Source organism: Dermochelys coriacea, chromosome 2, assembly GCF_009764565.3.
Source record: "Dermochelys coriacea isolate rDerCor1 chromosome 2, rDerCor1.pri.v4, whole genome shotgun sequence".
Classification (NCBI taxonomy): Eukaryota; Metazoa; Chordata; order Testudines; family Dermochelyidae; genus Dermochelys; species Dermochelys coriacea.
This window is the reverse complement of record NC_050069.1, coordinates 262,976,380-262,989,170: the sequence shown is the minus strand read 5'-3', so window position 1 is coordinate 262,989,170 and position 12,791 is coordinate 262,976,380. Positions and strand designations below refer to the sequence as shown.

The 12,791-nt window shown below is 47.7% G+C and overlaps 1 protein-coding gene and 1 long non-coding RNA gene across 5 annotated transcripts in view; one reads left to right on the top strand and one right to left on the bottom strand.

Moving 5' to 3' along the window:
- Window positions 1-2,268: 2,268 nt before the first annotated feature.
- The window catches only part of LOC122459067, a 36,002-nt gene continuing 25,479 nt past the window's right edge, over window positions 2,269-12,791 (top strand). For all 3 annotated transcript variants that reach the window (XR_006279512.1, XR_006279511.1, XR_006279510.1), the window contains exon 1: window positions 2,269-2,341. This is a non-coding gene — a long non-coding RNA (uncharacterized LOC122459067). The remainder of the gene's footprint in view (window positions 2,342-12,791) is intronic.
- Window positions 5,688-12,791, bottom strand: part of LOC119850741 (vasoactive intestinal polypeptide receptor-like) — a 175,678-nt gene continuing 168,574 nt past the window's right edge. For both annotated transcript variants that reach the window (XM_038389191.2, XM_043509745.1), the window contains exons 11-13: window positions 10,429-10,558; window positions 8,389-8,430; window positions 5,688-6,256 (exon numbers count right to left, since the gene is read on the bottom strand). In XM_038389191.2, coding sequence (XP_038245119.1) covers window positions 6,065-6,256; window positions 8,389-8,430; window positions 10,429-10,558 — 364 coding nt within the window. In that variant the 3' untranslated portion in view covers window positions 5,688-6,064. The remainder of the gene's footprint in view (window positions 6,257-8,388; window positions 8,431-10,428; window positions 10,559-12,791) is intronic.

The following is a 12,791-nucleotide window of genomic DNA, read 5'->3' as shown; positions in this document are numbered from 1 at the left end:
GTGGAGTTACAGTGAGGTCAGCGTCTAAGCTTACTTACATGGTGTAAATCAGGAGTAACTCCACTGAATTCACTGCTGCAAGTGAGCTCAGGATTTGACCCAGTGTTTGCAAAGGGCTTTGAAGACTGAGTCTGATACTTGTGCTATTTACAGCATTCTACTTAATTGACATCAGTGGAGTTATTCTTGATTTACACCAAAGTAAATGAGATCAGAATTGGGCCCTCTAAGGGGTAATTATAGTTAAGAGCATTGGATTGCATCATAATTCTGTATTTGTGCAGGATAATGCTGCTCAGATGGTACATCCAGGTTCCACTGAGGTGCCTGACTTTTGCCCCATTTTCTTGTTTCATTAACAGAAATGCACAGTCTGAATGACTGAAAAAGGCAAAGCTGTTGTGGTGGTCATCCCAGGATATGAGAGCCACAAGATAGGTGAGGTAATAGCTTTTATTGGATGAATCTTTGTTGGTAAACGAGACAAGCTTTTGAGTTCTACAGAGTTCATCTTCAGACCTGAAGCTGGTCCAGTAAAAGATATGACCTTACCCACCTTGTCTCTCTAAAGAAGGCAAAGTCAACTGTCCAAGGTCGCATGATGAGTCAATGACTCAGCCTAAATTAGGGCCTGATCCAAAGCCCATTGCTGTCAATGAACATCTTTCCATTGGTTTTAACGTCCATTGGATCATGCCCTCCTTGTTCATGTACTTGAACATAACCACTGTATATTAAGTCCTCCTTTAAAATGAAGCAAACACAGCTAATGTGACAGCTTTACAATGCCTGCACCACAAATATTGCTATTTCTGTCCAAGGAAACATGCATGCAACAATCCTTTCTTTTCAAAATATTTTCGTTGGACAACCTAATGGGGATATGCAGTGCTACTGTAGCTATGTTGGTCCCAGGACCTAATGGGGATGCACTTGTGCATGATATGTAAGCTTGAAAGGATATGATTTTTATCAGTAAATATTGGTAAATGTCAATTTCACCAGACACACGCAAACTGACACAAATATTTCCATTGATAATAATCTAAAGGTTGTTGGCATTCTTTCATCTGTGAGAGACGGTGCGAACTGCAGCCTATGATATGATCTGACAGATAAGCAAAGTAACAAAGATGCTGCTTGAGAACTTTTTTAGAGTTTGATTTAAGGATATTTACTTTGTTGAGTTTGCTAAGTGATATTGATAATTTGTGCTTTAATGGTTATGAAGCTTTAACATTTTGAATCTCAATGTTGACTGTCATTAAATAATTATTGTCTGACCCGTCAATAATTACCCACAACTGTGAAAATGTAAATGAATAAAACTGAAAAAAATGCTTAAGAATAAACATTGATATTATCCATCAAAATAATTTAAAAAAACTTGAATTCCACCAAGCCTAATTATATGATGAAACCATTTCAAATATGACTTTTTCAGGTATTGTATGGCTGGTACGATAGTCTGATAACACTTCCAGAACTGAATTGTCATTGAGTACCTGACTTCAAGCCATGTCCTGTCATCAGTTTTTCATGCAGAGCTCCCCAGCAATTAGTATTGGGAATCCTGTGTGCAGATCAGGGTCTGGCTATGGGCCTTTGGTCCTGATCCATAACCAACATGTTGCTTATTGCCTCTGCTCCAGGCAAGCCCATTTACGCTGTCCTAGTGATAGTGGTAGTGCCAGTGAAGATCAATTTCTGAGGTTGAAACTGTAGCTTACAGAGATTCTGCAGATCCAGAGCAGAATTAATTTGCTTCTTGATTTGCCTTGGTACAAACATGTTTAAAAAAAAAAGAGAGAGTTGAAGGGGCCAGAAATGAAAATGCATGAGTCCTGCAGTCATGATGATCGGGGTATTAACGAGGTAATAAAATGTTGGAAGGGCAACGAGTCACATCTGCAAACATCCCCCATGGTTGCCCCTCTGGATAAGTCTGTACTGGAGTCTGGGAGCGATTGCAACATGTGTTTACATACTTGTGTTGGCTTTCATCGGGCTAGCTCAGGTTGTCGTAGCAGTGAAGCCTAGCAGCATGGACTAGAGTGCCCACTAGCTGCCTGAGTAAGTACCCAGGGATCAGGACGGGCTTGTGCAGCCCACACTGCTGCGGCTTCACTGCTATTGGTACCTGAGCTGGCTCGCTTAGAGCTAGCTTGTGCATGCCGACACCTGCTGCAATCACACCTCCGACTGCAGTGTAGCCATACCCTGTGCTGCAAAACTCTCCTCTCCATTGTGTTTTCTGTGCTTTCCCCACAGCCCGTTGTCATCAGTGGAAGGGCCATGCATGGAATGAGTGTGGGACACGCCAAGAAATCTGCTTATGCGGGTAAGCGATCAGCTCCTCAGCCGGGGTAAGCTACTCCTAGCTAGTATAAAGTGGTGTAGTCATTGATCCACGTGCTCCATTGATTTCAAAAGAGCGATCCCAATTTGCAGCAGCTGAGGATCTGGCCCATGAGGTCTATAGCATGGACCCAGCCACAGTACTTTACTCAAACATGGGTTTTGTTTAAATTCCAGTCCTTGTCCCCCCATCCCCGCCCGCCTCCCTTTTCTGTTCTCTGTGAATGAACAAGCATAAAAAGCTGAGCCTACCCTTGTTGGTATTTTTCTCCCTCTCAGATCTGAATACTAGGGGAGCACAGATGCCGGGGAAATTCCCCATAAATGACTAAGTTGTGCCCATAGTTTCTCCCTTGGAGAAGTCCATGGACCCAGCACAAGCATAAGCGGGCACAACTCTGGGATTAATTTGTCCCAGTATGGTGCCACCCACCAAACTGGAGGCAGAATCTGGCCCAGTGACTAGGATTTTCAGGTCTACTACTGGAAATGGGGCCATTGCCTGGCACAGAATTGCAACTGCTTCCAGACAAAGCTTAAAGGTGGGATTCCCCTTTAATAATGAAGCCCAGTGATGCGGCATCCCATGTGTGAACCGAAGCAATTTTTTCATATACAGCTGGAGCTCTCTTTCTCTCAGCCTCACGGTAAGCAAAACATTTAAGGACAATTATATCTTCCCCTCTGTGTGCATGAATCATTCTTATTACTCCGAGCAGGCAGGAGGGTCCTTCCCAATCAGTCACTCCCTTTAAAAAAAATACTGCAGCATGCTGAATTAAACCCCCAAAGGATATTATTGCTATTGTAAGTTATACAATAGGATCTGATTCTCATCTCACAGACATTGATGTAAAATCAGGAGTAACTATTCCAGTCAATCATGTTTCACCAGTGAAAAAACGGGGTAAGTGAGGGCTTGTCTGCACTACCGGCGGGATTGACAGGCAGCGATCGATTTATCGGGTCTAGTATAGATACGATAAATCGACTGCCAATTGCTCTAGCGTTGACTCTGGTACTCCACCTCAATGAGAAGCACAAGGGGAATTGAGGGGAGAGTGTCTCCCGTTAATGCACCGCATGAAGACACCGCAGTAAGTAGATCTAAGTACGTCGACTTCAGCTACGTTATTCACGTAGCTGAAGTTGTGTAACTTAGATCGATTCCCCCCTCTTCCCCCCCGCCCCGGTAATGTAGACCAGCCCTGAGATTGGAATGATACACCTTACGACAGTGATAGCCGTAGTGTTTTAGGGTTACTGCAAGTGTTTCTTTGTAAGGGGATGGTTGGGATGAGTAGCACGGCGGAGGAACCCTCTTGTGCCAGATCCCATGCAGAAGTTTCAGCGGTTCAACCTTCCACAGTCATCTTGGTCAACTCTGAACCAACCATGGGAGATGCGGATGTCTAATGCTCAAATGGCAAATCAAGGACTCTGCCCTGGGTGAATGTGTTCCCCATGACAGGCCATCAAACATATCAGCACCGACTGCCCAATTTACAAATATGAAGGAGGCATCACTGTAATAAATTCTGCTACTCCTGAAGTAGCCCTTTAGCTTGATCAACTTAAGGCGAGATTGTAGTTGCTGCTCGACACTAGTCATACGAAAGAATAAGGGGGAGGAAGCTGGCACTGTCCTTGCTGTTTTTGCTCTGAGAGGGGAGCTAAGATGGAGCAGAATTGTTCTCTCTTACTACAGAGAGCAGGACAAGAGGCAATAGGTTCAAACTACAGCAGAACAGATTTAGATTAACTCTCAAGGAAAAAAAACTTCCTAACTGTAAGAACAGGAGGACAATGGAACAGACGCCTAGGGAAGTCATGGGAGTTCCTTCATTCGCTTACCCATATCGAGGTTTTCAAGAAGAGGCACAGATCCCATCTTGGATAGTTTAGTCCAGGGATCGGCAACCTTTGGCACGCGGCCCATCAGGGAAATCCGCTGGCAGGCTGGGACAGTTTGTTTACCTAAAGCATCCGCAGGTTCGGCCATTCTTGGCCAATTGGGGCTGTGGGAAGCGGCGTGGGCCGAGGGATGTGCTGGCTGCCGCTTCCTGCAGCCCCCATTGGCCTGGAACGGCAAACCGTGGCCAGTGGGAGCTGCGATCGGCTGAACGTGTGGACGTTACAGGTAAACAAACTGTCCTGGCCCGTCAGCGGATTTCCCTGACAGGCCGCGTGCCAAAGGTTGCCGATCCCTGGTTTAGACACAACAAATCCTGCATCTTGGCTGAGGGTTAGGCTAGCTGACCCTTGCGGTTCCTCTTAACCCTATGGGTCTATGAGTCTAAGTAGAGGACTTCAGGTCTCCACAGCTGTCAATCTGGTACTCTGGAGCAGCACTAAATTCACCCCAATAATGTAAAGAAAAATAAAATTCCCACTGGTGTTAATGGGAGCTATGTACACACTTCAAATGGGGCTCATGCCCTGATACGTACATGTCAAGGTTGTTAGAAAGTAGACAGAAGGTATGGTATCACGCTTATTGAAGTTCTAATGATTTTCTTTGCAATACCTTCATCGGAGGATAAAAGTTGTTTGGAATAATTGAAGTAGGGATCAATTTCATAGCCCCACCGTTCCCCCTTTCCTATTTCAAACCCCTGCAGTGCCAGTTTACTTGTGGATTTAAGCTTGTTTTGCCAAGGCCAATTCTGCCTATTGCTATTAAGTTAATTCTTCACTCTGGGTAGTGGCTCCTGACAGAGGGTCTGATTCAATCAAGCACTACGTGAGTTCTAACTCTCCCCTTCCCCGCAGTGTGCATTATTCAGGTACAAAAACTTACTATAAACCAATATCTTTCCCACAAATCCCCAAAGATTCCTGCTGCAAAAATATGCCAAGACTTATAGCAAGCTTAATCAGAGGGTTTCTTTTGTGGAAAACACAGCCATGCAATTGAATTGGCACCTGTACCTTGTTTTTATACATTAGCCATGCAAGTCTATTATATCCTGTTTTTTTTTAAAAACATAATGAGTATAGTGCAGAAAAGGGCATTTACATTTTAGCTCCTCAGCAAGCTACATTTCGGAGGCATCTTCGACGGTGGAATACAGATTGTTTGAGAGCTGCAGATTCCACTCCGGTTCCGGAGCCAATGAGATGACTTTCTGGTCTTTCAGCTTATTTGTAGCAACGTGAAATGCATCTGGACGCGCACAAGTGCTGTGCCCTGCTACAATTTGTACCCTGCTTGTCGGTCCTTCCTCGTCTCACTGCCATCCTTTCCTGATCAGACTCTTGGCACATTAAAAGCAATTATTTTTTCTCATTGGCTCATTTTAAAAAGTGCATCATTTCGATCTGTTTCCGAGAAGCTGGCTCAGGTGAAGCCATTAATTATCCCCCACCCCCTATTTGCGAGCCTTTCAGAATCTCCTAGGCCCTTCCCAGGCAAGCTGGAGTCGTGCACAAGTGTAATAGTCGGTTTGTGAGTTTCTCCATCGCCTAGGGACAAGCCTGTAGTTAAAGGTCTGGAAAAGAAAAAAAGATCTCTACGTCCTGACTTGTCTCTTGTCGTTCAGGGCGTCAGTGGCTTTTCCAGTTTCATGCTCTTTGTTTAACTCATGGGGAGCGTCTTGTTTAAAAACAACTCTTCAGCTTTAAACAAATTCCAGGGTGGTTTCTCTCTCTCTCTCTCTCTCTCTCTCTCTCTCTCAAGTGTTCTGTTCTGGAGCGTTTCTCCCCCTCAGACCAGAGAGAAGTCTGCTTGGAAGCTGGAGCACCTGCGAGTCTTAGGCGAGCACTTGGTGAGCATGGAGATCTGAGTGCTGAAGTTGGTGCCGTTGCTCCCGACGGACGGGTGGTGATATTTCATGTCAGAGCCCAGGAACCTCTCCAGGTGCCACCTGCGCCACTTCCGCTTCAGCTCGGCTTGGACCTAAGCGGGGATGGAGAAGCACGTTAGTGGATGGGGCTCCTTTCTGCCAGTCTGGTTTGGTTTTAGGAGCGGCAATAAGGGAGCTGGCTTAATTAAATTCCGACTAGAAGCTGCTAACTGGCTCTGGTTCCAAGGCCATGGTGGAAGTGGGAACAAGCGACCCCCCTTCCCTGGGAAGTCAAGGACAGTCCCTTGGAGAAGGAAATGGGTGTTGAGTTGGACAAGGAGAATCACTCTCTATTGTAAGGCCAGCAGGGACCAATTCACAAAGGCCACTGAACTGATATCTGCAGGTAAGAACTTTATAGCTAAGTGGCAGGCAGTGAAGGGATGCACCAGTTAGGGATGTAGCAGTCTTTGAGCCACTGGGCTGATACAATGAAGGAGCTATAATGACCTCGACTGTGGACATATTTTTTCTCCTTTGTGAGGGTAATTAGGAAACGTCTTTCATTCACAAGCTCCTTTCACCAAAGAAACATTTCCTTTTTTTTTGTTTTGTTTTTACAGGGCAGCATGTTTTCTGGAGCTGTGGCACTGTTTTGTGCAGAGGGCATTGGTCTTCCTGAGCTCTGCAGCGGGATTCAAACCATCAACAAACATGGGCTAACACATACAAAGCGCTACTGCACAGCCACTTAGCTCTCTGGGGAGAGGTTATAGGTCAGGGGCGGGCAAACTTTTTGGCCTGAGGGCCACATTGGGGTTGCAAAACTGTATGGAGGGCCGGGTAGTGAAGGTTGTGCCGCCCAAACAGCCTGTCCCCTATCCGTCACCTCCCACTTCCCACCCCCCTCAGAACTCCTGACCCATCCAACCCCCCCCACTCCTTGTCCCCTGACCGCCCCCTCCCGGGACCCCCAACCCCATACCACACCCCGGGACCCCACCCCCATTCAACCCCCATTCCCTATCCCGACTGCCCTGCCCCCTATCCACATCCCTGCCCCTAACTGCCCCCCTGGACTACACCCACTATCCAACCCCATCTGTCCCCTGTCTGCCCCGCCCCCTATCCACACCCCCGCATCCTGACAGCCCCCCCGGGACTCCCACGCCTATCCAACCCCCCGTTCCCTGTCTCGACTGCCCCCTGGGAACCTCTGCCCCTTATCCAACCCCCCCGCTCCCTGGCCCCTTACCATGCCACTCAGAGCAGCAGGACTGGCAGCCAAGTCCCCCGGCAGGAGCTCGCAGCCCCGCTGCCCAGAGCGCTGGCAGCGTGGCAAGCTGAAGCTGTGGGGGAGGGGGAACAGCAGGGGAGGGGCTGGGGGCGAGCCTCCCCGGCCCGAGAGCTCAAGGGCCAGGCAGGACGGTCCTGCGGCTCAGATTTGGCCTGCAGGCTGTAGTTTGCCCACCTCTGTTGTAGGCTATGGTATGAATTATAGGGTACTTTCAGCATACCCAGTTCAGAAATCATAGCACAAACTATACGGGGAGGATCCCTTGAAAAGGGAGCAGGCGTAAAATCTGATTCTGAACATCCCTGAGCTTATGGGGAGGCCAGGATACAAACCCAGAACTGAATTACACAGCTACCCCCATCTCTTCACTGCTCGCTTTATTGGCTTGAATGCTGCCCTAGTTAGTATGGGGCTAAACGCTCTTCCCATCTCACATCTGCTCAATGGCTTTTGTGAAGTGAATCTGGTGGATTTCAGATCCATTTTCAATGGACACATGGCTCCACAGTACAAAACTCACTGCACTCACCGGCCTGCATGCTGCTGTGGGTCTGATCGTGCTGCTCTGAAGTCAAGGGCAAAAGCCCGCTTGGTTTCAACAGGATCAGGGCCATGCTCAGCAAAGAGGCCAAAGAATGAGTGGGCTGGAGATTGGCTGAACCTTCACCACCAAGCGTGGCCACTCCAGGTCAGGACTGAGGCACATTGGCAGGGTGGCGGCGGGGCGGGGGGAAACCCTCCACTTGCTGCCTGTTCTGTGAATACAACACTGTACAGCACAGCCCTCAGCACCGCGAGTACTAAAATTCACATGCAAAGCCAGTATCTGATGACCACGGCAGCCCCAATGGGCTGATGTAAGGAATGGAACATTGCTCAGTCTTCCCTTCTCCGTCATTCACTTCATCCTAGTGACACGCACTGCCCAAACAAAACTGTGGATCTTACCTCCCCATTGAGGAAACAGTATAAAACGGCCCCCACAAAGCCCTGGGAAGAGGAAGAGAAAACAGGCACTTAGAACCTCACCATCAGAAAGGCTTCATTTAATTTGGTCAGAACACCCAGTTGCAACCACAGCCTTGAACACAGGGACCATAGCCAGGAAACTTCGAACAGTCCTCCTGGTACAGATAAAGGCTGCTTGATTTTAGCTCCCTTACTAAAGTGCAGGATTTGAATTGGGCTGTGACCATGTGACTTTTTTTTTTTTTTTTTTTTACGATGCCACCTTATTCTTCAGAATCTCTGCTTTTTTTTAAAAAAAAAAAAAAAAAGTCCGTCTCTGGCCCTTACAGTTGGGGTGATAACACTGAAGATGTGAACGGATGGCAAACCAGTTCAGTGATGTCTACCTGAGTCTGCAGGCAGCCTGAAATGATAGCTCTGAACTGCCCCATTCATCTCTGTAAGGTGCTAATTCAGCTGCCAAATGACAATTTAAATGTCAGCATTGCTAGCTATTTATTAGCTTATTTAGTCTAACTAAAAGAAGGTTGAGGGGAGATAGGATTGCTCTCTATAAATATATCAGAGGGATAAATACCGGAGAGGGAGAGGAATTATTTAAGCTTAGTGCCAATGTGGACGCAAGAACGAATGGCCACCAGGAAGTTTAGACTTGAAGTTAGACGAAGGTTTCTAACCATCAGAGGAATGAAGTTTTGGAATAGCCTTCCAAGGGAAGCAGTGGGGGCAAAAGATCTATCTGGCTTTAAGATTAAACTCGATAAGTTTATGGAGGAGATGGTATGATGGGATAACGTGATTTTGGTAATTAATTGATATTTAAATGTTTATGGTAAATAGGCCTAATGGCCTGTGATGGGATATTAGATGGGTGGGATCTGAGTTACCTAGGAACGAATTTTCTGTAGTATCTGGCTGGTGAATCTTGCCCATATGCTCAGGGTTTAGCTGATCGCCATATTTGGGGTCGGGAAGGAATTTTCCTCCAGGGTAGATTGGAAGAGGCCCTGGAGCTTTTTTGTCTTCCTCTGTAGCATGGGTCACGGGTCACTTGAGGGAGGATTCTCTGCTCCTTGAAGTCTTTAAACCATGATTTGAGGACTTCGAAAAACCTCACCTATGTCTGAGCTATTGTAGGAGTGGGTGGGTGAGATTATGTGGCCTGCGCTGTGCAGGAGGTCGGACTGGATTATCAGAATGGTCCCTTCTGACCTTAGTATATATGTATCTATTTCACTGCTGACCAAAGCACATAAGTGGGACAGTACGTGATAAAACACACACTCAATTCTCAAGGCTCAAGAAAGCAGACTGGCTGAAACTGATTGTACAACAGGAGGAAGTGCATCACTGAGTGCTAATCACTGTGCGTTAAGAGAGGAACATTGATTGAAGTGAAGCGTGTGTATGTATGTATCTAATGGCTGAAATAACCCCTAGCATTTTTCATCCCTATCTCAAAGCAGCATCATACCTCAAAGGAAGGCTGTATCATTATCCCCATTTTACAGCTGGGGAGACTGAGGCATAGGGAGGGAAGTGACGTGCCCAAAGTCATCCTGCAGAAGAACAGTGACTAGAGCACAGGTCTCCCGAGTCCCAGTTCAGTGTCATATCCACTAGGTCACGCTGCCGCCCTCAGGTCTCATTCTGGAGTAACTCATGCAACAAGCCCCACTGGGGTCAATAGAAATTCTTCCTCCCATTGCAGTTAACTGAATGCTGTCTGTGTGGCATCTGCGTACAGATTGTAGGATTTAGCTGACTGTTGGTAAGACATATTGGGATGCCAGGAGGTGAAAGGGAGAATGAGAATGCACAAGAGTAACCCATCCATGCCTTCACCGAAGTCAATGGCAACTCCCCAAAGACTCCCATGGGAGCAGGATTGGGCACGTGTTAATGAAACCACCTTCACGCATTTCCTTATTCCTGCGGTCATTCCTATGAAGCAGCGCAGTTCTGAAAGACCCGCCCTGCATCTTGCTGGCCGTGGACCAGGCCTAAGGGTTGACACACCTGGAAGGAGCCGAGCACGAGCTCGAAGACTAGCTTTATCTCCATTTTGAAGTTGTCGGGGAAGAAGGCGAACACGATGTAGTGGACGCCGAAGAGCGGGATCAGCAGCAGGGTGGACTTAGCCAGTCTCCTGTCAGAAAGAAAAACATGAGCTGTAAAGGGAAAGGGGGCAACCACCACAGGCACGAGGGCGTGAAATTCGGCTGCTGATGCGCCTACAGCTCCAATGACCCCCCTACAGTGCAGGGAGGGTGGATCGTGCAATGCCAGGGAATCCACTCTGTGCCGGAGGTGGAAGTTTAAAGCTCTGAAAGCATAAGCAGCGGGTAGTAATAAAAGGAGGGGAATTAAACCTAGATCCTCACGGGTATGTAGGCTCCTGACATTCACTGAAAAAAATCAGTGGACGTTAGGAGCCTAAATACCTTTGAGGATCTGGGCGTTAGTGCTTCAGAGATTTGAAGCCACATCCTCCGCCAGTGTAAATCAGCAAGCCTCCACTGACGTCCATCCAGCTACACCGCTTCACCTTAACTGAAGGTCTGGCCCGTGGTGATTGCTACACTGTATTTCAGAGATGTAATTCCCCCCCTTATTAACAGCAACCGTTGCGGTGCATGTCCTGGCAGATGAGTTTTGGCAATAAGCCAGCTGTAGTTCCCTTTTGCCTGGGGCTCACAGATGGCTGGTTGCTTCAGGGGCAGAGATGCTCTAACGCGTGACATTTTTATGCCCATCCACTCTAGTGGAGGTATTTCCTCCACTCCTGCCAGAGACTTTTTCATCTCCACAAGCCAAATGGAGCCCACGACTGCCTTTGTTGCCTGGGATTGCAGAAAAGTTGGGGATTGGTCCTGCTTTGAGCAGGGGGTTGGACTAGATGACCTCCTGAGGTTCCTTCCAACCCTGATATTCTATGATTCTATGAAAAGTCAGGGTGCTGGAGGAGAAATCGTATGTTTAGCTGCAAATGACAATACCATATAGAGCGGCAGGAGCGGCCCGTGTGTTCCAAAGCAGGAGGATGAGCAGCGTTAGAGCTTAATGGCCCGCAGGAGGATAATCAGAGCTCTAATTAGGAATGGCAGATCATTTCTGACATCTAATTACAGACGGAAATCAAATTCAACTGACTGAAATAAAATGAAATGCAAAACTTCAGTGAGCTTAAGGGGCATTTGACATCATTGATCTCTGAGGACTCCAGTCCCAGCTCACTGAGGCTAGTGTGGGGAATGGAAGTGCCCTGAAATGGCTCAGGTCTGTTCCCTCCAGCTAAGGCCATTAGGGTGTTATGGGCAGCTGTTCCTCCCTTGCCAAGGCCCTCACCTGCACAGTCCCTTGAGGTATGGTCTTCCCCCCCACCTCACTCTAGTCACTATCTGTAGAAGCTTCTGGTAGGGCGGAGAGGGATGACATGCCAGCAGTACACAGATGACACTCATATTAGCATCTCCATTGGCTCAAATGCCGCCTCCTAGCAGAATTTCCCAGCTTTCACAGGACGTGATCCAAAGCCTATTCAATGGCCAGATTCCCACCAGCTTCTACGGGCTCCTGTCAGGCCCCTAATGCCAAGCTGAAGTCAGCACCCGGGTGTAAAGCAGCTGGCTAGAGCTGATCCCAATCTAGACTGATGCCTGTAGGAAGAGGAAGGCATTTGCCTCTGCTATCGCTTCCCCCACCAGGGCGGCTGTCCTCAGAGTAAGTCGAGCCACAACTTGGGTCATTTTGGATTCTTTGCTGCCATAGGGTGGCCAAATGCAAATACCCCCTTTCATGTGCCACTGACCAGACGACCATGCCTCCTGCCTGTGGCACCCTGGCCCTGTCACCGTGATCCATGCAATCATGATTTCCAAATCTGGCCACTGCAACTTGTTATATCTGAAAAAGCTGCAGCTACAAAAGGCAGGAACTCATTGGCTGAACAAGGCAGGCGCTGTGAACACATCACCCCGATGCTCTGCTGTCTGCACTGGTTGCTGGAGGACCGCTGGCAGCTGGCATAAGACAGAGCAGTACCACCTTTGCCTCCCACCTCCCTGTGCCATAAAGCTCAAACGGGTGTAACTCCACGGACATCAATTGCCATGAATAACACTTTCTAGCATCTCCACGATGACGTGGCCTTGGTTACACACACATTGGTCACTTTCTGGCTGGACTATAGCAATGGACTATACTTGGCCATGAGGCCATCCGCTCTTGAGAAACTCCAACACTATAGATATCCCTGATATTGTCCCTTCTTCTTGTGAGAATGTTTTGTACCTTGCTGCTGCTGATCCATCTGTCTTTTTCCCCCTTTACCAAACTATTTGAGCTAGTTTGTGTGTCTTCTGCTAGTAATTCACAGCTGC